Raw genomic sequence first — 24726 nt, 5'->3', positions numbered from 1 at the left:
GGCCCTTCCTTGCATCCCAGATCACACTTCTGTCAACTGCCAAGGGGTCGAATGTGTCTCTCAGTCATGGGGAAGGCTTCCTTTTGGAGTTACCTTTTCACAGGCCCAGAGAAAGGGGTCAGTGCCTTGGAAACATTCCCAAATGATGATAAAATAAATGGTGCCTAATGTGGACTCACACCACACATTGATGGCTGCAAAGGGCCCTGTACTTTGGGGTAGGATGGTGGATATCTCTGGAGAGTGATGTGAGGCATGTACGTGCCTGAGGGTCTGAACCACGTTGGGGGTCAGGAACCTGCATGGCGTGAGCCTGGCTGTGCTTTGCTGTTTATGCTCCACGAGTTTATTTCTCTGTGGCACTCTCTTGACAAAGTCTTTAGGAAGGTTCTGTGGGACACTGTGGAGGAGATGGAGAATAACAGAAACCCCGAGGGGAGGTAACAGTGAAGAGAAGCGGCTCTGAGGGTCCCTCTTATTCACCTCCCTGTTCCTGGAGCTCCCTTTTGCTCACTCCCTGTGAAACCTGCATTTGGTTTCAAAACAGAGGTTTATTTCCTTGATTTGGGAGATAACTCTCTCATGTTTCCACCTCAGCAAAAACAGTTTCTGATGTTCTTTTCTTCCTGAAAATTCTAGAGGCCCCAACCTGTGTCTCTATCCCATCCCTAGCAGCCCTGATCACATATGCATGGGCCTAGCAGCCCTGATCACATATGCATGGGCCTAGCAGCCCTGATCACATATGCACGGGCCAAGGTTAGGGACTGGACGTTCAGTATCAGTCCGCCACCGTCAAGCCTAAACCAAATTTCTGCACCCCCTGGACTCATTCACCCACTGGGGAGCTGAGCGAAGCCTTCCTGGTGAGAAACCCTGCTCACCCTGATCCCGAGCTCGACATTTTCGCCTCCGTAGACCTCCATGCCTTCGTCCAGCAGGCCGATCTCCTGGAAGTACTGGCGGTCCACGATGAAGCAGCCGATGAGGGCAGGGCTCCTGCAGGGCATGGAGAGATGGAGGGCAGTTAGCAGAGGGGCCGTCTCATGGGGGTCAACAGAACAGGAAGCACAGTGCTGCCTTCCTGCCAGGAGGGTCTGGCCTTCTCCCTTCCTTTGCTGCCAAAATTGGCAGCCTCGTTCTCTGAGTGGCTCCCCCAGGTCCACCCTCACCAACTACTCCAGGGAGCCTTTTCCATTAGGACAGAGGCAGACAGCTCCTGTCCTGTGACCAGGCATTGTTTTTGGTGGTGGTTGCCTGTGTGTCAACCAGAGAAGTAATGCTTAGTCTGCCAGTCTTGACCACATTGTATCTCTGGCTGTCCTGACCCCTGCATTTTGAACTACAAAGCTGGCCTCTGTTGCTACCTGTGTACCCACAACAACTTCCCCATTCTTCACCTTGGTCCCTTTAGAGAGATGAGCTGGGGCTTTGGATAGCATAGTAAATCATTTGGATTTTATCTGTGGATAAAGGAATGTCAACGAAGAATTTTAAGCAGACAGTGGTAGTAAGCAGATCTGTGTTTATAAAAAGAATACTCTGGCAGCCGTGGGGTGATCGATTGGAGGAGATTGGGTAGAAATCGAGGAATCCGGTTGGGAAGCTTATTGTTATATCCAGGTGAGCAATGATGAAGACCTGGGCTGGAGTACCAGGAATGGAGATAGGGATTGTTTAAAGACATATATGGAGGTAAAATCAGCAGAAGTTTGAGACAGATGAACTCTGAAGGTGAGAAGGAGGAATCTGGATGCCAGCTGGCCTTCTGCTTGGGTGATGATGGGGTGAGGGCCATTGCTAGGTGGATAGAGAAGAAGCTGGTTTTAGAAGAAAGAGGGATTCCATGCTGGGAAAACTGATCTTAAGGTGCCTCTGGGTCACCAGGGGGAGATATCTAACAGGCAGGGCCTGGGTGGCTGGTCTGGGTTGGAATTCAGCAGTGGTCTTAGGCTGGAGCAACGTGCCACACAGCTGGAGGGGCCAGGAACTGAAAGGCCTTTCCTAGTAAGCATGATTGCGGGGCTCATGGCTGTGTGCAGACACCCAGCTCAGACTGTCACGAGGAAATTTACATTAGGTGAATCAGCAAGAGACCGAGTGGGTTGCTTCTCTGCTGAGAGCATCATCTTACACAAATAACATTAAATTGTTCCATTGCACACTGCTACCACATCTAGCCCCTGTGCAGCATCTTATCAGCTGGTGGCTGAGAAACTGGAGGAGAAGAGAAAGAAAAGGAGAAATGAAGAATACTCAGTGATGAGAAAACTGTCACTCAAGTGCAAATGGACTCATCTTTGAAATTGGAAACTCATCAAGGTGGAGAAACAGCTATTTTGCAGGCCATTTCTTTGGAGAATGCTGATGCAGGAGACTGCTTAGGTAGAGACTGGTGCTTTGGGGTCCCTACCCCTCCTGCTTTCAAATTCAGTCAGTCAGTTCATTTGCTCAGTCGTGTCCAACTCTTTGCGATCCCATGGACTGCAGCGTGCCTGGCCTCCCTGTCCATCACCAACTCCTGGAGTTTACTCAAACTCATGTCCATTGAGTCAGTGATACCATCCAACCATCTCATCCTCTGTCGTCCCCTTCTCAAATTGCAGCCTTTTATTCTGAAAGGACTCAGCTTCCGCATGAAGGCATCCAGGGCAGTCAGTACAACCCAATCCATTGCTCCTTTAGGCTGAGTTCTGGTGGGGGGTACTTGACCTGCCCTTAGAGGCGACTGCTAGGGGAAAGGTTCCCCATTCTGGCTGTGCATCTCTGAAAGAAGTTCCCTAGCCTCCCTGAACCTCTGATTCCATATCTATCAAATAGAATCAACTATAACCTCACAAGGATTAAATTAAATAATATAAAGCACTTGAAAACCTCTCGTACATAACTGGAACTCAAAAGATCATTTTTAAAAGATGCACTTGTACACTGAAGAAGCCCAGAGAATCCTCTCTCTAAGTGCACAGTGATTTTAAAACATCGACCCTGCAGAGTTAACATCAGCATTTTCCTTGATGTTACTGAAGTGCTGAGCAGGGTAGGGCATTCCAGGATACAAAGGAGGGAGCCTTCCCCTCATGGCCAGGCCCAGTCAAAGCAAGAACAGAATCTAAAATAGTTTCTCTTGGAAGAGCACAGGCATCCTCAGTCTATTACTTATTAACTGGCTAGGGTATTAAGTGGACCCACTCAGCCTGAAAGTGTTATTGATTTATATCTTGCCTTATTCTCCAAAGGGCTAGAAATAGTTTATAAGAAAAAGTAAAATACATTATAAAAAAAGAGATAAATGTCTGAAAAGCTAAAATTTCACCCCAAATTAGAGGTCAGTTAGAATGCATGAGTCTTCCTTCATGGTTCTTAAAGTAGACCTGCAAAGTTGACCCTAAACTTCCTGGTGGCCAAAGAGAAACACACAGGCCTTAGAAATAAGATTCAGAGTTCCCATGTGGAAATGTTATACTAATTTCTCAGGAATAGAAAGCTTTCAGTTTGAAAGAAATTTCTCAGGTCAGTCCTCTTAAAGAGGTCACTTTGGGTCGTAGTGAACACCAGTTTCAAAGCCACCCTTGGGCTCTGTTTACAGCTTACATCATCTGTGGGCAAAGCATTAAAGTATAGCTCTGAGGAAATAGGAGCCAAGGTGGGCAAGATACATATGTATAACCCACAGCTTGCTGTGAGGCATCTTCATCTTCCTATGGGGTATAAAACCAAGAATGTTCTTTCAAAGTCTTCCATTAATATAATTTCTTCCATTAATATAATTTAAAGTTAAAATTTTAAAATTAATTTTTGTATTGGAGTATAGTTGATACACAATGTTGCATTAATTTCTGTTATACAGCAAAGTCAGTCAGTTATATATACTTATCTATCCAGTCTTTTTTAGATTCTATTAGCACACAGGTCATTGCAGAATACTGAATGGAGTTCCCTGTGCTCTGTGTGCACGCATGCTCAGTCACTTCAGTCTTGTCTGATTTTTTGTGACTCCATGGACTGTAGCCTGCCAGGCTCCTTTGTCCATGGTACTCTCCAGGCAAGAGTACCTGGAGAGTACTGGAGATGATTGCCAGGCCCTCCTCCAAGGGATCTTCCCCACCCAGGGATTGAACCAGTGTCTCTTATGTGTCCTGGATTGTCAAGTGGGTTCTTTACCACTAGTGCCACCTGGGAAGCCCTCCCTGTGCTATACACAGGTTCTTACAATGATCTATTCTATATAGAGTAGTGTGTATATACCAGTCCCAATCTCTCAATTTATCCCTCCCTCCTCCTTCTTGCTTCAGTTAAGTTTTTGATATAGATTAGGTGATGGAATATTTGAGGTTCAGATGATACTCTTTGTCAGGAACCTAGAATGCAGGTTTAATGATTAAGTCCAGGCTGATGCATTTAGAGATGAGGGGAGCAGAAGCAGCTGGTACCAGTGCACAGACTTCAGCAAGAACGCTCAAGGTGTGATGGTCTATTTTCCACCAATAGGGGTCAGCAGACCTTGGGGTAGAATTCAGCCACACCAGTTCTGAGCTCGACAGTGTGTGCCTGGGAGGATGGTAGGCGTGGAATCTAGCTGATCTGGGTGCGGATCCTGTCTTCACTGGCTGGAGCCTTTGGCGGGGCCATTCCCCTTTGTCAGTCTCTCTTTCCTTATCTTGTGAAAGGGGAATGGCACCGTGAGCTGTCCCCAGGCTATGACAAAGAGCAGGTGAGACCACGTGTGTAAGAGGCCCAGTGACCTCTCAGCAAACATTTATTAATAATAACACAGAAGTGTGGCACAGGCCGAACAGATAGGTGACAGAGACAACGCAGGAAAGACAGGTGGAGTTCTCTTCCATCTTGTTTTAAGTATGAATATGGCTTTTTTCTTCTGGCAAGGAAAAATGCAATCCCAGATAATAATCACCCATTTTCAATTATATTTTTCATAATCTTTCTCCCTCACATAATACAAAGCAACACCAGTTTTTAATCTCCTTTTTCATTCCAGGAACTGTCCCCTAGGCCACCTTCTGATGCCATCTGTGTATTTAATGGGCAGGGCTTTGCAGGGAGCATATAGGCACCTGGTCAGTGATTAACCAGGTAGAAATAAAGGCTGGTGTGGCTGGCTTTTTCAGGAGTCCTGACCCATAAGAAAAAGGCCACATAGAGGAGTCACTTGAGTGTCTCTAAAGGCAGCAGCAAAGACAGAGTTTGGGATCTTAGCACGGCAGTTTGGAGCCACTTTTGACTGAGTCCTGCAGGGTAAGCTCAAACATCAGCCAGGCATACAAGTGCCATGGGGTGCGCCAGCCTCATTGCCTGGGGCTGCCGCCTCCCTGTTCTCCTTCCTCCCAGACCCTCTGAACCTCCTCTGTGTCCATGAACTCACTCTGCTCCTGTGAATATGCGTGTCCTTGCTCCAACCCACAATCTCCTACTTTCCCATAAAAACAAGTGTGAATATTACACTCTCTATAAAGGATCCCCAGCCCCACACTTCCCATCAGCATGGGGAATAATTTGTTATTCCAATTATTTTGTCCGTCTTCCCTATATTCTAGGCTTTTGAGGGCAGGAATCGAGTGGTGATCGCTATAGATCCCCAGCACACAGCACATAGTTGGCACCCAGCAGGGGTCCCACAGCGATGTGTTGAAATGAGTAATTTTGAGCCTTTGAATGGGTTCTGGATGCCACAGCTTTTTTAAAAGGGATCATCAGTATGTATACCTATGGGTGATTCATGTTGATATATGGCAGAAACCAATACAATATTGTAAAGCAATTATACTCCAATTAAAAATAAATAAATTTAACTTTTTAAAAAAGGGATCACAGAGGCTGTAAGCTGTGACTGAAGGTCATTTGTAATTTCTCCCCACCACCCATAATGGGGCTAGAGTTTGGTGAATGAGGGTCAGGCTGGGCGGGGAGCCCTTGTCTGGAAGTCAACACAGGGAGACTCCCCAGGTTAGAATACATTACCTGATCGGGGCCGTGGAGTTCTCCAGCTTCCACCAGGCCTTGGGGGGGTTGAGGTAGCGGCACCACAGCTCCCAGTCAAAGCCCTGGGCCGCCAGCGGGTACTCTTCTATCTCAAAGTTGTCGTATTTGATGTTGTCAAAGGATGGGGAGATGATCCGTTTCCGGTTCTCCTTAATGCGGGTGAGCACGGGTTCAGCCCTAGGCAGGGAGGAGGGGGAGGGAGATTGGCATCTTCATTAGCTCCTTCCCCCGCAGAAGGAGGAAGGGACTCCCGGCTCTCTCCTCCAGGGGAGAGCTGCTCTGCCTCCCACCCCCATGCTGCTGGGTTACACAAGGCTGGACTCCTCATTCAGCGTGAACCAGTCTGAGCGGACAGATTCTTAGTACCTTAGATCCTGATGTCTGCTTGGTTTCCTTTATTCCATTAGAAAAAATAAAGAAATCAAGACTCAAGAAAGAAGAAAGAAATAGTTCTGAGGTTCCACGGAAAGCTTTCAACTTGGGCTTTGATTTTGCTAAAATTCAGCGTGTCACCCAGGAGGAAAAAGCAGATGAGGACGGCAGACACACGGAGGCGAGAACAAACGTGTCTCCACCCATCGTGCGGTGCCTCTTCAGCCCTTCCAGGCATGCCACCCCCACCCCCCCACCCCACCACCCAAGGAGAGGTAAGCGGGGTCGTGCTTCCACAGAGCCCGAGCCCCTCTGGGTACCAGGCGAGCAAAATGTTTGCAGACAGGAATGATAAGCTTCTCATTAATAATGCATTTGTTGCATAATTGTTTATTCAAATCTGCTTGAAATAGTAAGTGTCCCTCTCTTCTCCTGGCCATAAATCCAATGAAAATGCTTTTTAAACAGTCACAAATGGCAAGCAGGGACTTCAGCTATAAAAAATGACTGCATTGCAGCCTTAATTCGGACCTGTTATGTCAAAGTATGCTGTGTGCATGCCTGCTGTTCCCTCCTGCCAAAGGACCCTCCTCACTCTACTCTGGGGAGGCAGAGGGTGGTGCTCAGAGTTCAAGAGGGACAGCAGACCCCAATGCTACCAGGCATAGTGGCTAAGAGGGCGGTACACTTGGCCATCCCCAGCACCCAGGCCCCCCCACCCCCAGGCTCTCTGCAGAGCCACACCCAGTGGACCACACAGCATGCCCTTTGGCCTGCAGGGATGTCAGCATCAGGTACCTTGTGTCTTCTTGGCTGAAGCCACTGAGGCTTTGCCCCACTCAGCACCTGAGCAGCCGTGGCCAGAGAAAGAAAGGTGCTCTAAGACCTAGTTTTACCAGTGGAATGAATCTGAGATTTTCTGCTACCTCTGATCTGGAATCTGGAGGGAGCCCAGGGTACTTAGCTCCCTTTGCTCTCTTGGTCTTGGCCCTGTCTGTGGGCTGGGCTTCAATTCATGTCTGGTCCAGCTCCCCTTTCCCGGGGGTTGCAGCCTGGTCCTTGGTTGGGCTGGAACTCTCGCTCTGCCCCAGGCATTTACTCTTCTCCCCCATCATGTCTCCTAGAGGACCACGTTGGCCCTTATGCCACCAACCCTTGAGACACTGTGTTTTGACCTGTTGATCCCTGACCCTTTCCCACCCTGAAGGGCCAGCATGGTGCCTGGGCACCTGCACACCCAGATGCTGACTCCTTTCCCCATCATGACAGAGATCCCAGTGAGCTTTGCACCCTGGACCACACTGGGACTCAACTTCCTCAGCTCCCAACGGGCACTTACCAGCCCACATTGAACTCCACGTGGGCATCAAAGAGAGCCACTACAGGGGCAGTGGCGGCCCTCCAGCCGCTGACCCTGGAGCGGATGAGGCCTTCCTGCTTGCTGTGCCGCACGACCTTGATGAAGCCTGGCTTCTGGCCGTTCACCTTGTCCACGTACTCTGTCAGCTTCTCCTTCAGCTCCTCTGTGAGGGAGAAAATGCACTGTTAGCATGATGACGACGTTCACCCTTCCAGGGTGAGCTGACCCTAGAGAGAGGCAGGAGGGGCCGGTCCCCTCCCCGGGTCTTCCTTGGAATTCCCCAGGATGGCCAACACAGCTCAGCTTTGTGGAGAAAAACGGAGGTGAAAACAGTATTTATTATGCCCAGCAACACGAAGAGGGTCACCTGCTTCACACACGGTGCATTTAATCTTCACAACAGGCCCTTGGGAAAATCCAGCTCTGAAGTTTGATCAGTTTGTCCAACACCCTGAAGTTATGAGTTGGTGTTCAGTTCAAGCCAGGTCTAATGACCTCAGAAGCCCCATTCTTTCTCATCTGTTCAGGGTCTTCCTTCTTCCCCAGTGTTCTCCATCAGTCCTCCCCAGTCCCCAGAGAAAGCTCCATATACAAAGATTATAGCTTGAGACCCACTCCTGGCCTAGAACTCCATCTTTCCAGGAAGTGGATGACCAAGAGCTGTGTAAGTGGCTGGCATCAATTTGTTGCTGGGTGTCCCTGGGCCTGGCTGAACATCCAATTCCCCTGCATCTTCATAACCGCATATGACCCCACAGCAGCAGAACAGGGCAGCACGTTCATCGTGTTTTCCATAGCTGCTCAGGCAACACAGTATGACACCTCCCTCCTCCCAGACAGTGGCCTAAGTGGGCCGCATTCACCCACTTCCAACCACAGCACTTCCCTAGGACTTGATTTCCAACTGCCCTGCCTCCCATCTTCCCAGCCTGCCCATGCCCAGGCTCTGGGACAGACCCAGGTGGGCTGAGCCCTGCGTGTCCCTTGGTGTCCAATCTTGGGTCTTGCCAGACAGGCAGCCCATTAGGAGTGAGGAAAGGGCAGGAGGCAGTTGGCACACCTCCTGGCAGGAGCCTAGGGTACTAGAAAGAGGACAGCACTTGGAGCCAGCAACATAGCATTTTAATCCTATTTGCTATGGAATTAGCCTTATGACGTGTTATTAAATCACTGCTAGATTTCCATGGGGATGTTCAGATAGAGTGACTGTACTCGGCACATAGGAAGGACATGAATGAGGGGCTGAGGATTTGATGGCAGACTATTATGGATTGAATTGTTTCTCCCCAAAGGCTTTGGTCTGACCCCAGACTTCAGAACACAACCTTATTTGGAAATAGAATCTTTACAGATTTAATCAAGTTAAGATAGGTCATTAGGTCCTAATCCAATAGGATTAGTGTTCTTATATTAATAAAGGGGGGAAATTTAGACACAGAGACAGACTACACAGAAGGAAGACAGGGTGGAGAGATGCAGAGATGGCCGTCTAGCAGCCAAGGAACATTTGAGGGTACCAGAAACTGGGGAGGAGGCCTGGAACAGATCCCTCCCATCTTCAGAGGGAGCACCTTGATTTTGGACTTCTAGCCTCCAGAACAGTGAGACAATACATTTATGTTGTCACTCAGTCTGGGGTGCTTTGTACTCTGCAGCCCCAGGGTACAGATATGGTTGTTATGAGGATTAAATGGGAGTGACATCTGTGAAAAGTGCATAGCACTTTCTTTCCTGTTCACAGTTTCCATCATAGTGGGAGTTATAAAAGCTGGGGGAGCTGACTGTCCCTGCAAATCAAGGGGTCCATCTCTGGCTGACAAAGCCCTCTTCACATGCTCTGGTCCAGGGCCACTTCTTCCTGTTCTGGCCTGACCCCAGCTCCGAAGTCTGCAAGCAGCAAGGCCACGGGAGCCAAATAGGAGATACAGATGTGTGCTGTGGCCGCATGCCCAGGAAAGGCAACAGAGCACGGTGGCTACTGCTGGAACTGGTAGCAGGTATTGGTTTCAAGTCGTTTACCACATGATGCTGGCCAAACAAAAGGCTGTGTAAGATGTGGCCCCTAGGCTGCTTTTTGTACCACTGCCTGAGTTACCATTAAGGAGATGAGAAAACTGAGTCTGAGGCAAAGAAGCCGAGAGGGAGGCAGGCTTTTGTGCTAGACAACTACTCCCTTGCTCTGTGACCTTGGTCAAGTTCCTGGGAATCCCAAGACCTCAGAATTAGTACCTGGAATTTCATTTTGAACCAACTACCCATCGAAGGTTTGAATCCCCTCTGTGGATCCAGATGAGTGATTATCCAGCCCGTGCAATGACAGAAAACCCTGTACCATCTATTCCAGGTATTAGATGTTTTTTCCTTTTACTCTTTAAATGCCACAGTTCCTCAACCGTCCACTCATTTGGGGACCACTGAGGGCAGATCAAGTCCCTCTTCCACGTGGCAACCTTTTAGAGCCAAAGACCATCCTTAAGTCCTTGCTGCGAATTTCTCTAGGTCAAATGTCTTTAATTCCTCCTTGTATTTCCTCATCTCTTGTAAGTTCAAGTTCTTTTATCACAGTGAACTTGTCCTAAAAATGTAAGTTTTTCTCTAACGCTTTTAAATTACAAAGCTAGAAACTGGCCTATTTTTTCCCTGGAGCAAACTGAGCTGTATAGACTATAAGGAACCAATCACCTCCCTGAATCTAGAATTGATGTACCCATTAATATCATAATAGCTTAAGGTCACATTAACTCTGCCTACTTTTGATACAAATTGACCTTACTAGAAACATATACTTAGATTCTCTTCATGTGATGCTGCTGAGTCAGGCCTCCTCCATCCCATCTCTTCATGGATGCAGGTGTGAGTGGATGGATGCAGGTGTGAGTAGATGCACACGTGTATGCTTGTGTGTGTGTGTGTATGTACTCCAGTGCTCCGAGTCAAAACAAGGATCTTTCATTTACACCCCTTTATTTCAATCTTTTCAAAGATTTACAGCACTTCTCTGAAGTCAAACTGTTTTTTCCCTTGATTCTGTTATCCAATGTTTTGTTATCTAGCTCAACCAGCTTTCCAGCTTCTGCAAAAGTGATGAGCATGTGGCTTTTGTTGATGTTCAACTCATCCTTTCAAACAGTGTGACCCTTGTCTGGGGCTAGGCTCAGTGGGGGCTGTCAGGCATTCTCATTCAGCCCATAGAAAATTCAGCTGACCCTTGGGTCACACCAACATGCTGTGCAGCTCACTCTAGCCAATAAGAAAATGACCTTGCGCTCTCCCACTGACCAGGGAGGCCTGGGGACGCGGCTGGCTCAGTAATGGCAGGAAGTCATTGGTACAGTGGCAGAGATCAGTGTACCCCTTACACGCTTACAAGGTCTTCAAGCATGGTTGCCAGGAGGCCTCTTAAAATACATACTGTTTCATCATTTCAAAGGTCCACTCATCATGGATCCAAAAAGGATCTTCATAGATCTTACATAGATCTATGTAAACATCATAAAGCCTGATGTTTGGACTTTTGTTGGTGGTCATTAAGTGGTGAGTGCACACAACTTGGAAAGAGACTGAGCTAGCACCAAAAGACCCCTCTCCCTGCCCCCAGGGAGGATAGATCCCTGGTCTCCCTCCCCACTCTCAGGTGAGGACACTGCCTGCGGGGACCACTGTTACTGAGCTGTTGCTGGGACAGGGCTGTGGGTCATTGCCACCAAGTGATGTGCCATGAAGGTGAAAGAGGAGAGTGAAAAAGGTGGTGTAAAGCTCAACATTCAGAAAACGAAGATCATGGCATCCGGTCCCATCGCTTCATGGCAAATGGATGGGGAAACAGTGGAAACAGTGGCTGGCTTTATTTTTCTGGGCCCCAAAATCACTGCAGATGGTGATTGCAGCCATGAAATTAAAAGACGCTTACTCCTTGGAAGGAAGGTTATGACCAACCTAGACAGCATATTAAAAAGCAGACACATTACTTTGCCAACAAAGGTCCGTCTAGTCAAGGCTATGATTTTTCCAGTGGTCATGTATGGATGTGAGAGTTGGACTATAAGGAAAGCTGAGCACCAAAGAATTGATGCTTTGGAACTGTGGTGTTGGAGAAGACTCTTGAGAGTCCCTTGGACTGCAAGGAGATCCAACCAGTCCATCCTAAAGGAGATCAGTCCTGGGTGTTCATTGGAAGGACTGACATTGAAGCTGAAACTCTAGTATTTTGGCTACCTGATGCGAAGAGCTGACTCATTTGAAAAGACCCTGATGCTGGTAAAGATTGAGGGCAGGAGGAGAAGGGGACAACAGAGGACGAGATGGTTGGATGGCATCACCGACTCGATGAACAAGGGTTTGGGTGAACTCCAGGAGTTGGTGATGGACAGGGAGGCCTGGCGTGCTGTGGTTCATGGGGTCATAAAGAGTCAGACACAACTGAGCGACTGAACTGAACTGAACTGATGTGCCATGAATCCCGCCTCTCTGAATTCTCATCCTGGGAGGCCGCTTTGCACACTGAATCTCAGCTAACCCTGAAACAACAGAATGCAGCCAGAGGGTCCCTGTGAAAATTCCAGGCCTAGGCCTTTGGAGGCCTTGCAGCTTTTTCTGCTTTTGCTCACTTGCTGGCCTAAGTAAGGAAGCTGGCCTCCTCGAGTGGAGCAGCCCAGGGAGTCCTGGTCATTTAGGTCATCTCACCGAGGCCCTACAGGTGTGAGTGAGGCCATCTTTTTTTTTTTTTTTGCCATGTTGTACAGCATGTGGGATCTTAGTTTCCTGACCAGAGATCAAACCTGTGCCTCCTGCAGTGGAAGCACCAAGTCTTAACCACAGGACTGCTATGGAAGCCCATCCAGGGATATTTTATTTATTTTTTTTAATGTGAACCATTTTTTAAAAAGTCTTTATTGAGTTTGCTACAATATTGCTTCTGTTTATATATATATATATATATATATATATATATATATATATTTTTTTTTTTTTTTTTTTGGCCCTGAGGCATGTGGGATCTCATCTCCCTGACTAAGATCAAACTTGCACCTCCTGCATTGGAAGGTGAAGTCTTACCACTGGACTTTCCAGGAAGTCACGTGTATGGCCATCTTGGATCCTTCAACCACCAGTAGGTCACAGTCACATCAGTGATCCTAGCTGACATCATAGAGCAGAGACAAGCTGGGCTTATTACAGAATCGTGAGGCAGTGAATGGTTGCTGTTTCAAGCCATGAACTTCTGGGGTGGTTTGCTATACACAAAAGTTAATAAAATGGGATCTATTGTCTCGGAACAGTGCTGGGTTTAAAATAAGATTGTGAATTCCTGATGCACAGGAAATGAAACCAGACACAGAAGAGCCAGCTTGGAAGGTGGCAGCAGGAGATGAGACAGCTTTGCTTCTTGTAGGAGTTGCCTGCCCCTTTGTATCTCTGAGTTTTGCTGTTAACCAGAATAAAGATTTCTCGTGGAGCAGCTAGGAAAAAAGATTCTGTTCTCAGTCTGTTGTATCTCAAATATTAGCTACTGGTTAGAAGAGAGGATTCCCTTAGCCCCCACCAAACAACTGCTATCAAACAAATTTTTAAAGGCCTGAAATACCCTTGACAATACTGGTTCAGTCTTGGCAAAGTCCCTTTACTTAATTAGATTTTCATGTTTTCCTTTAAACTTTGCTAACAGCCAAAGCAAGAAAGAACAATATTAAAAACATTTTGACTTGTGCTAGAAAACTGTTATGTAAGATATCACCTATTTTATATATACATGGAATACCTCTCAGAACAGCTCAAAAAAACATATAAAGAACTTGAGGTTTTCTTTATACTTAAACACAAACACATAACCTGTTATATTTACTTTTTTCGCCAAGGCTGCTAGGAAGCTCGGAGACAATATAATGACGAATCACAGGGTTCTACCAGCATTTTTGCTTCTGTTAAAGCTTTAATTTTCAAGTCGCAGTCTAAAAGCTGCACTGTCTTTTACCTTTGGTAGCTACTTTGTTTTTTGAAATATCTATAAATAATTTTTAATAAAGTGTCTTCATAAGAGCAGGACAGGAGTATAAATGTGGAAAGAAGGGGAAGGCCATACTTCACACTGGTTTGACCATGCTGGGAAAGTGGAGGCAGGGAGTCCGCTCTCTGTGGCTTTGTCAGATGTAGACTCAATGGCAGAGCTGTTAACTCACCGCCAGTGCTGCCAGAGGAATACAATTTGCACCCTGCATGGGGCCAGGTGCCCTCCTGCTTATGTTGCTCCTCCGCCTCTCCTGCTGTCCACAAATCCCTGCTCTGCTGACCTCTGAACGACCTCTGTACATCAGCACTCCCAGAAGCTGTGCTGATGAAACAACATTCTGCTCTTAGGAGGTCACAGGCCACTCCCCACCCTCCCCAGCCCGTGCCTCCCCTTGGAGCCAGCTGAGTGCAAGCTGCTATTCTCCCCCTTCAGACTTAGATGCCAAGTGAAAATGCAACATTCACCAGGCTGGTCAGACAGAGCCCTTTCTTCCCTGACTATATATGCCCCTTGTACTGCTAAATGAAAAGCAATTAGCTCCTCAGAGTCACCCTAAAAGAAACATAATGCAAGCTGAACAGAAGTCTGGTACCAATGGCTGTTAATATGATTTAAACACCTAATGAGATACTCTTTATCTCTTGCATAAAGGAAAATAAAGGATCAGGACACTGACGTCCAATGGGGCTTCACCATGAAAGATGGCTGCACAGGCATCCTTGTAAACCAGCCAGCCCAGCTTTGTCACAGAGAACCAGGTCCAGCTCCTCATCCTTCTCTTAGTGCTCAGACAATCATTTCTCCTGTCTGCTGGAGGTTTGGGGGAAGGAAGAATGAAGGGAGGGGCCACTCATTCATTCATTCAACAAACAATGAGCACTCGCTGTGTACCAGCTATTGATCAGCTGCTATGGCTCTAACTTGTGAGCAGGATAGTCCGTAAAGAGCTTTCATTCTGCTGGATGTTTAAAAGGCATGTGCTGTAGTCTACACAGAGAGGGGACGGGGTAGAGATGAGGAGAGAGAGGGAGAGAGAAAGGAGGGAAGGAAGAAGAGGCGGGTGAGTGAGAGAGAATGAGGAGCAGGAAAGGGAGAGATTTTTGCAAAAGAACTCCGGGCACTGATTCAGTGCTCCCTGATGCTGAGATTTCCTAAATGACTGGGCCTCCTGAGCCTGAGAAGCAGTGCTTGGTGCAGTGGGTGGGCAGGCAGGGGAGCACAGGCTGAAGTTAGAAGACTCATATTCTGTTACTTTCCGAGCCCAGTGGTTTTTTGCCACATTCTCACCCCTTGAGGGGGTATTTGGCAGAGTCTGCAGACAGTTTTGATGGCCACATCTGGAGAGGGTACATCTGGATAGTTAGTTGTCCTTTTCATTCTCCCAAACCCATGGGCTCCACCTGGCTGCTTCCAACGGCAGGCCTTTCACTTGGCAGTTGTTTTCTCTGCGGTCATCTTTGGATCAAATGCTTTGGACAGTCCTCTGTAGGTCCCCCGCTGCCCTCTGCACAAGGCATACTCTTGTTTGCCCCCTCTCCCCATCTGCACACTTTCATGCCACCCAGTCCTGCCACTAGCTCAGTGCTGTCCTCCAAAGCCCAGCCTAGATTAGAGTTGCCACCCCCTCCCTCCAGTTGCCTGGGAGGGGTGGTGAACACCCCACTGACAAGTGCTAATAATTGCTAGTTGCCAATGATGCTAATCTGAAGATTAAAAGCACAGCACATTTCTGTTTATTCCTCCAAAAGTGAACAGTAGCTGATCTTCCTCAGATCAGAAGATTAACTAGCTTTCCTCTAAAGCCATTTAGGGCCATTGAAACACCAGTGATGTGTCAAAACACTTTAAAAGAGAAATTATTCATTTGGATGCAATGGTTGTCGTACCTAGCTGCTCATCCACTCACTGGGGGATCTAAAAAATAAAAGAAAATGCCAGCCCACCCCCCTCCCCCGCCATCCCTAAAGAATATAGAGGGAGACTGTGGACTCATACGGTCCTGAGATTAATGATGGTGAGCTGGGCTTGAGCAGTTTCAACCCTAGAAGAATAGACCAGCCTGAGACTCCAGCCCAAGAGCAGCCTTGTTTTGTGAGTTGCTCTTTCTTTAAGATCACTCTGGACAGGCTTTCAAACCCTGGGCAGTTTACAAATGCCTTCCATGCCATTCCCTCTTCTCTCCCATATACTCCTTTAATAGCTTCACTTATTCAAAGTCAATTGATACTGAAGTAGCTCTGGAATGACCTTTAATGGTTCTCCTTACTCAGGACTTAGAGAAAGGCTCCACCTAGGAGCCACACAGACAGCATATAAAATATGGTCACAGGGTCCAGGCAGATTGTCACAATCTTCTGAGTTTCCAGGCTTTAATTCAGCTATTCCAAGTCGCAGAATTACCACCTATCAATAGACCCAGCCATTTGTTTCCAGGTCTACTCTTTTGTATCATAGCCAGGCATGAGTGATCACCAAAACCCACATGAAATATGTACTCCTCACTTAGTGAGGTCTCCAAACCCAAGCTCTTAGCATCCATTAACAGCCTCTTATCTGCTCCTAAATGACTTATTTTCCCAAAGATCCTGGATCTTGCAACAAAATGGTTAGAACTGGTTTCTAAAGATGATTGAGGTGGATGATGTATAAATGGTCCCTTGGACAGTCAAGGATGTGTGTTGGGTGCCAGTCAATGTGTAACTCTCCATCTCTCTCTCTGTTTTTCTTTTTCTCTCCCTCTCAACAAACGAAAACCTGATTTATAACATCTTCCAATGTCTGTAGTTTAAATACTCTCCCATCATAGCTGGTTTCGGGCTACTCACCTGATGCTACTGACTTTAAGTTCAGAATAGATGTGCAAAGACTGGAAAGTATGATCAGCCAGCAGCGGTCCAGGTCAGCCAAGCACACTGGTTCCAGTGGCCAAGGCAGAAAGGCTGTGGTTCTGTGGGTGCTTCCCTTCACTCACTATATAATGGGCACTGTGCTCAGGGCTTTGCATCAATCCATCCCGTTCTTTATTCATTCATTCAGCAATTATATATTAAGCACTTTTGAAGTGCTGTACATTATTCTAGATTTTGCTGTACATTATTCTAGGGTGGTATTGAAATCTCACTACCACCCTACCAACAATGACATTTATAGCTAATGGGAATTTATTTGGTGCTTATCATGTGCCATGTACTTTTCCAAACTGGGTTTATATATGACTGATTCAGTCTTCTCAACGACTGTACTACTACTCAAGGTAGGCAGTACTGTCGTTCCCATTCCATACATTAGGAAACCCCAGCAGAGAGAGGTGGAACTAGAGGAGTTAGGCTGGGATGCAAATACAGGCAGCCTGCCTCGAATCTGTGTCCTTAATCCCACAGATTATTATCTCCAAATGATAAAAGAGAGAGTTCAAAGATCAGACTTGACATGCCCAAGATGACACAGACAGTAAAAAATAAGCAGGGATTCAAACACATCCGCCTGCCTGCACAGACCCTGATCTGCCACCTGCCCCTCTGTCCACCAAAGGAGCTGCGTGTCCCAGGTTTCAGCAGCATTCTATGATCACAGATCTGTTCTGGGAGGAAAACAGCCTCTTTTTTTTACAGCTATGTATCCTTAGAACCCAAGGGAAGGAATTAGACTGACAGACTCAGCTTTCTTTTGATGTGAGGGCAGATAGATCATTTATACACAAACTCTAGTTTCTCTGGGATACAAATCCTCGAGCAAGCAAGATCAAGCAATGAGGGAACAGGGCCTCAGACTGAGTGCTTGTTACCTTTGGATTCACAGTGCAGTCTCACCTGGAAAATCCACTGTGGCTCCAAGGACATAACGTTGCCTGAATCCATCTGGGTGTTCCCCGTGGGCCAGTCTGGGGCATAGGCGTGTGCTCTTCAGTTCCAGGCAGGGGCTTCTGAGTGCTCACGTCCGCTTGGCTCCTGCCACACCCAGATTTGCCCAAATATGAAAAGCCAGCAAAAGAACCCAGCTCTTCTTCCCCCAGGGCCAGAGCACCAGGCTCTCGATTCCATCCGCTCTCCTATGTTTCCACCATGAGTAACTCAGAAAATGAAAATGAGAAAAGCAGAAGCATAGACCTCAGTTGTCCTCATGGACTAGAAGACCTTGGAAAAGGACCGACTTGCCTTTGCCCTCTCTGGGGCCACGTGAGAAGGAAACCCTTGTAAACTAAAGGTGAGCACCAGCACAGATGCCGTGAAATTGCTTGCAGGACATAAAATGCTCCTGCTATTCTGAAGGTTCTCAGCAGGAATCTCAGGACTTGTTAAAAATGCCATGAATGTCAGGGGTCCAGCAGAATGGACATTGCTCCAGTCCAGCCGCTCCAGCTCAAGAGTACTAGGTAGGTAGGCCCCCCGTGAGCTTCCAGGGAGGCTGTGACCCAGAACTCAAAGCCTTGGAAAATACTGGAGTCCAGCCATTAACCACAGGTTAAATCCAGGCTGAGAACAGGCCCTGTTGATGTCCCAGCAGGCAAAGGCGATCCCAGAGGCTGGGCCCACGTGCTGGCACTGGGGAAGGACCGTTGCCATGAGCACTTAAGTCAGGGACCAACCAGAATTTTGGTGGTAACTCATCTCGTGCCAGTTGGAGAGTTTGAGTGTTGCCTAGCTCAGAAAATTGATGATCAAAATCTCAGGAAGAAGAGTCCAAGACTTCATGATTATGAGTCCAAAACCTTGAGATTCTCAGATACCAAGCCCCATGATCCTGAGATCCTAGAGTCTAAGCTTCTGTAAATGCCTACAGTACCAGCTTCCCTATGCGCACTCCTACTCCCCACCCCCTGCCATTGCTGTTGGCATACCAGGTCCTGGTCCCTTTTTGCTTCTCAGACTCTTCTGCCAGACTCTGCACACGTCATGTTTCCAAATATACCGAGCTTGGTGGTGCCACAGTGCCTTTGCATGAACTACTCTCTCTGCTTGAAAAGAGTCTTCCTGTCTCATATGACCTGGTTCAGGTTCTTTAGAAACACTTCCCTCCCCTGCTTGTTGCTCTTTAACTGGAAGGAAAGGCCAGAGGAAGAGAGGTTTTTTTCTTTTTTCCTCCTTGGAAAACAGACATGGGATGCTAGAAACACTGGTGTTCCTCTGGGTGACCAGTGAGGACTGACATCAGGCTTTAGGGTCCAAGTCCTGCTGATGCAGCTCTGAACATCCTTCAGGGGAAAAGTGAAGGCTCCCCCAGGCTGTAAGTCAGCTCAGTACTCATGCAAATCACTGCTGTTCAGGCTGTGTGACCGGCAGCCTCAGCTTGGCTTATTCACGACTCAGGACACCCAGAGGTGTGGGCTTTGCACACATATTTACACCTCAGTCTGCTGTTGTGCCTGTCAGCTCAGGAGGTTTGATGAGCTTCTCTTCAGCTCCAGAACATCTTCAGGCAATCTATTCTCAGCAGGAAGGATCCCATGAAGGGGTGGGTGATAAGGAAGAACTGAAGTGTTCTGCTTTTAGCCTTTAAGATTTTATTTCTTTATTGCAAGATCAGGGGCTTAGGAGAGAGGTTTAAACCCTTGTTGTGGAGTCGCTAAGTCATTTTCAACTCTTTGTGACCCCATGGACTGCAGTACGCCAGGATTCCCTGTCCTTCACTGTCTCCCAGAGTTTGCTCAAACTTATGTTCATGGAGTTGATGCTATCCAACCACCTCATCCTCTGTCACCTCCTTCTCCTCCTGCCCTCAATCTTTACCAGCATCAGGGTCTTTTCCAGTAAGTCAGCTGTTCGCATCAGGTGGCCAAAGTATTGGAGCTTCAGCTTCAGCATCAGTCCTTCCAATGAATAGTCAGGACTGATTTCCTTTAGGATGGACTGGTTGGATCTCCTTGCAGTCCAAGGGACTCTCAAGAGTCTTCTCCAACACCACAGTTTGAAAGCACCAATTCTTTGGCACTCAGACTTCTTTATGTAGTTATGTCCAACTCTCACATCCATACATAACTACTGGAAAAATGGACCCTTGTCGACAAAGTAATGTCTCTGTTTTTTAATATGCTGTCTAGGTTTGTCATAGCTTTCCTTCCAAGGAGCAAGCATCTTTTAATTTCATGGCTGCAGTCACCATCTGCAGTAATTCTGGAGTCCAGGAAAATAAAATCTGTCACTGTTTCCATTTTTTCCCCTTCTATTTGCCATGAAGTGATGGGACCAGATGCCATGATCTTAACTTTTTGAATGTTCATTTTTAAGCCAGCTTTTTCACTTTCCTCTTTTACCCTCATCAAGAGGCTCTTTAGTTCCTCCTCACTTTATGCCATCAGAGTGGTATCATCTGCATATCTGAGGTTGTTGATATTTCTTTCAGCAGTCTTGATTCCAGCCTGTGATTCATCCAGCATGGTATTTCACATGATATACTCTGCATATAAGTTGAATCAGCAGGGTGACAATATACAGCCTTGATGTACTCATTTCTCAATTTTGAACCAGTCCATTGTTTCATGTCTGGTTCTAACTATTGCTTCTTGACCAGCATACAGGTTTCTCAGAAGGCAAGTAGGTGGTCTGCTATTCCCATCTCTTTAAGAATTTTCCAATTTGTTGTGATCCACACAGTCAAAAGCATAGTTAATGAAGCAGATGTTTTTCTGGAATTCCTTGCTTTCTCTATGATCCAATAAATGTTGGTAATTTGAGCTCTTGTTCCTCTGCCTTTTCTAAACCCAGCTTGTACATCTGAAATTTCTTGGTTCATGTACTGCTGAAGCCTGTCTTGAAGAATTTTGAGCATTATACTGCTAGCATGTAAAATGAGGGCAATTATACAATAGTTTGAGCATTCTTTGTCGTTGCCCTTCTTTGGGATTGGAATGAAAACTGATCTTTATTCAATTTAGTGTTAGTCATTCAGTTGTATCCGACTCTTTGCAACCCCATGGACTGTAGTCCGCAAGCTCCTCTATCCATAGAATTCTCCAGACAAGAATACTGGAGTTGGTAGCCATTCCTTTCTCCAGGGCAACTTCCCGACCCAGGGATCGAGCACAGGTCTCCTACATTGCAAGGTAGATTCTTTACCATCTGAGCCACCAGGAAGGCCTTCATTTAAATCCTAGGCAGGCCATTCATCAGCTGTGTAACTTTGGGTATGTAATTTAACCACCCTGAGCCTCAGTTTTCTTATCATTAAGATGGGAATAACTCTATCTACCTCTTTAGTTGCTATAGGATTCTGTAAGGTATTGCCCGGCATGTTATAATTACTTAATAGGTGGGGCTATTATTTTCTCATTAGCCTGAGCCCCTTTGTTCCCTTCCTCCTTTTTGAAGGAAGGGGCCTAAGGCTGGAAGCAGGGACCCTTGCATTATTTGGGAAAGTTGGGCCTATAGCAAATTGCCCAGGCCCAGGATTTCCCCAGGCACAGGATCCCACTGACCCTCCTGGGGGCCACTCACCATCTGGCCACTTCATATTCAGGCCGCAAACCCTTCCCATCCTGACCTGTCATCCTGTGACCACTCCTATGGGGACAACTTCTATGTGCAAGGCTTTCTTTTTATTAAATCACTGGATACTAATGAGAACTCAATTTGGTAAGGATTAATAGTAATTCATTTTATAGATGAGGAACCTGAGGCACAAAGATGTTAAGTAATTCATGCAAGTTCAAACACATGCAAACCTTGGAGCTATCATGGGTTTGGTTCCAGATTATTGCAACAGAGCAAATAGCACACTAAAATGAGTCACAGGAATTTTTTGTTTTCTTGTGCACATACAATTTACTTTTACACTAGACTATAGTCTATTAAGTGTGCAATAACATTATGTCTAAAAAATGTGTATGCTTTATCTAAAAAATACTTTATTGCTGAAAAAAGGCTGTCACCTGAGCCTTCAGCAAGTTCTAATCTTTTTGCTGGTGGAGGGTTTGAATATTGTGAGAATTACCAAAATGTGGCTTAGATACACAAAGTGAGCAAATGCTGTAGGGGAAATGGTGCTGATAGACTTCCTTGACTTAGGATTGCCACAAACCTTCAATCTGTAAAAAACAAACAAAAAAAACACGGTATCTTCAAAGCATAATAAAGTGAACTATGCCTGTAACTAACAAGTGGTGGAGCTGACATCCAAAGTTGGCAGCTTGGCCTCAGAGTTCACATTTTAACACATTTCCTACCTTTGTGATTAGCAGTGGGAGGGTGCACTTAATGAGCATTAGCCCAGGCTCTGTGCTGGGCACTTCAGTGTGTCTCATCAGCCTCACTTTATGATTTAAAGCCGATAAAAAGCAAAAGAAGCCTGTGCTACCTTGGTTCTCATTCACAGCACATCCATGAAGCAGGGACCTTTTACACTCTTGGGCCTATTTCCCACATGAGCGAAATGAGGCTAGGACGAGGGGGCCAGGGTATCCATATGTCAGTTCCCACAGTCACTGTTGAGGGCTGCTCCTGGGGCCTGCTAATTCTCAGCATATCCAGGCTGCTCTGTGCATGGCAGAGAAACCTGCCTTGGCTTTGGAGAAAACCCCTAGATAAAGAGATGCAAATGGGGCAGTGGGAAGGCAGCTGCGTGTACCTAAAAGGTGAGGCCAGAAGTGTAGCCTAGCATCACCTGCTCTGCCAAACTGTCCTGGCTTTGGGCACCCACCAAGACTGGCATACAGCAGGGATGCCATCCGTGTTCATTCTGATTTTTTATAAACACATTTACAGGAATGAATGAATGGTGTCTCAGCTCAATGGGTCCTGGTGACCAGGATTAAAAGCGTCCAGAAAGACCTCGGGGCTTATTGTCTTTGGTTTCCTCTGCCCCGGGGCTCCCCCTCCCTCATTGTACTGACTTGTTCAGTGTCCCACTGGGCTGTGAGCTCTTGGCAAAGGAATAAGGGTCTTCCTCTTTCCTGTCCCCAGAGTCCAGCAGAGCCTGGCGTTTATGGAGGGATATTGCTGGCTGGGCAGCACCTGGAACAGAAGTCTTCAAACTAAGGTTTGAAGATTTTTCTGGAAAATACCCCCCATACCCAGTGGTGTTTCTGGTAAGCCTATACAGGAGTTAAAAAATCACACTTTGTCTGAACCCACTTTCTGAAGTTTCCGCACAGCTGCTAAGCAACAGTGCTGCCTGGGCTCACTGGTTGTTTCATACGCAATGTCCCGGTCAGTCCTATGCAGGCTAAACAGTACTGTGGTCCTTGTTCACAGATAAAAACTGAGGCTTAGTAACATGAAGATTCTTCCCTAAAATCATACAGCTTATAGTGGCAAGGTTCAGACTCAGTCCCAGGGGCAGGAGGCCAGTAGGAAGCCAGGCTTTGCCACCTCCTCTCTTCAAGGTCACTGTTGAACTTCTGCCTGCTCAATCCCCTCAATAAATGGAATAACCTTGAGAAACACATCATCCTTTCCACACCCCTGCTCCTGGGGGTCCACAGAAGCTGAACAGATCCTACTCCCTCTGCCGCCTATTCTGACCACGGTGTTGGGAAACATTTACAGCCAACATTGCTCAGATGTTGTCCCATGCGCCAGGCACTGTCTTCAGCCCTTCCTCTGACCTGTCACGCTAAGTCCTTATCTGGACCTAGCTAGACCTTCCTGGGAGGAAGGATCTAGTGCAAGCCCTACCATCTGGATGATAAAGCAGATTCAACTTGCCCAGCATCACATTACTAACGGTGAAGCCTGGATCCAAACCGCATCTGTGCCACTCAAGTCCAGTGCCAGCATCCAGCCTTCTAGAACCCAAACTTTCCAGGGTAAAAATGGACATGTGAACTCTGGCTCAAGGGAAGACATCCTACTGCCTCAGTACTCAGCCATTCACAGAGCATCCCTCTGGGCCAGCTGCTGCCTAGACTGAATTTCCTCAAAGAGGAAACCTAGCTCCCTTCCCTCGAGGACTCACAGACTATTAGTGGAGACCAGCAATGCATAAATACATACATACATGGATTTATTCTCTGATGTCAGGCAGTGAGTCCGTGTATGTGAAAAAAAAAGCAAGCACCGTGAGGGGCAGACAGTGATGGAGAAGGGACCTGGCAGCCACGATCTCCAGGCAGAGGTGATATTGACCACAGAGGAGCAGCGATGTCATTTATCTAACACAGAGGAGGAAGCTGAAAGCATTTGGAAAGCCGGAGACAAGTTGTGGCTCTTAGGGGAAACTCCAGCAAAGGCTTAGGGCTATGGGCTGGTCTCAGCAAGGGGCTGGGTTTCCAGGAAAGGCCCCAGGCTGAGAAGTGAAATGAACTGTGTGTTCAGCTTGGCATGGCGCAACCAGACAAAGCAGGCAGCCCCTAGAAAGTAAGACTGGCCCCCATGCATCCCTCCCATGACCTCTCAGCCTTGGACTGCCCAGCCTCATCGATGAAACTGAGCAGAGATGAGGCCTGAGAAGGGAGAGGGCCAGCCCAGCACTGTCCCCTCCTCCCCTGCCCCAGGCAAAGCCTTTTCTGTCCAGGTTTCAGTTCTGGTGGGACTGGGAGAGGCTGGGGTTGAGAGAGACGCAAATCTAGGCTTGGGTTCTGGGAGGGCGAGAGCTGTCTAATAAAACTCACTGAGCGCTCCAGGCTGCTGAGGCTGTGCTGCGTTGCAAGTGGAAATAACAACAACAACAAAAATCAACCGCTGGAATCATTGCTTTGTGTTTAAGTTTAGTGCCTCGGACTGATGCCTGTGCCTGCATGTTGATGTGGATGGCTAATGCTGGCTGGCTCTTGGGCTCCCCTGTCCATCCAGCACTGGCCTTCCTCTTCCTTTAAAACTACCAAAGGTAGAGCTGAGGGGCCTAGAGATGCCATCAGGATGCAGGACGTAGGTAAGTAGGTAGGATTCCAGTGGCTCAGTGGTAAAGAACCCACCTGCCAATGCAGGAGATGTGGGTTTGATCTCTGGTTGGGAAGATCCCCTGCAGGAGGAAACTGGCAACCCACTCCAGTATTCTTGCCTGAGAAATCCCATGGACAGAGGAGCCTGGCAGGCTACAGTCCATGGCATTGCACAAG

General features: G+C 47.2%; 1 protein-coding gene across 2 annotated transcripts in view; it reads right to left on the bottom strand.

The window, feature by feature from the left end:
- GALNT18 (polypeptide N-acetylgalactosaminyltransferase 18) overlaps positions 1 to 24726 on the bottom strand; it is a 358416-nt gene that overhangs the window by 111187 nt on the left and 222503 nt on the right. For both annotated transcript variants that reach the window (XM_061440790.1, XM_061440791.1), the window contains exons 4-6: positions 7709 to 7892; positions 5977 to 6174; positions 885 to 999 (exon numbers count right to left, since the gene is read on the bottom strand). In XM_061440790.1, the coding sequence (XP_061296774.1) occupies positions 885 to 999; positions 5977 to 6174; positions 7709 to 7892 (497 nt within the window). The remainder of the gene's footprint in view (positions 1 to 884; positions 1000 to 5976; positions 6175 to 7708; positions 7893 to 24726) is intronic.

This window comes from Bos javanicus, chromosome 15 (assembly GCF_032452875.1).
Source record: "Bos javanicus breed banteng chromosome 15, ARS-OSU_banteng_1.0, whole genome shotgun sequence".
Taxonomy (NCBI): Eukaryota; Metazoa; Chordata; class Mammalia; order Artiodactyla; family Bovidae; genus Bos; species Bos javanicus.
The sequence above is the reverse complement of the archived record's forward strand: the minus strand, read 5'-3'. Positions and strand labels throughout refer to the sequence as shown.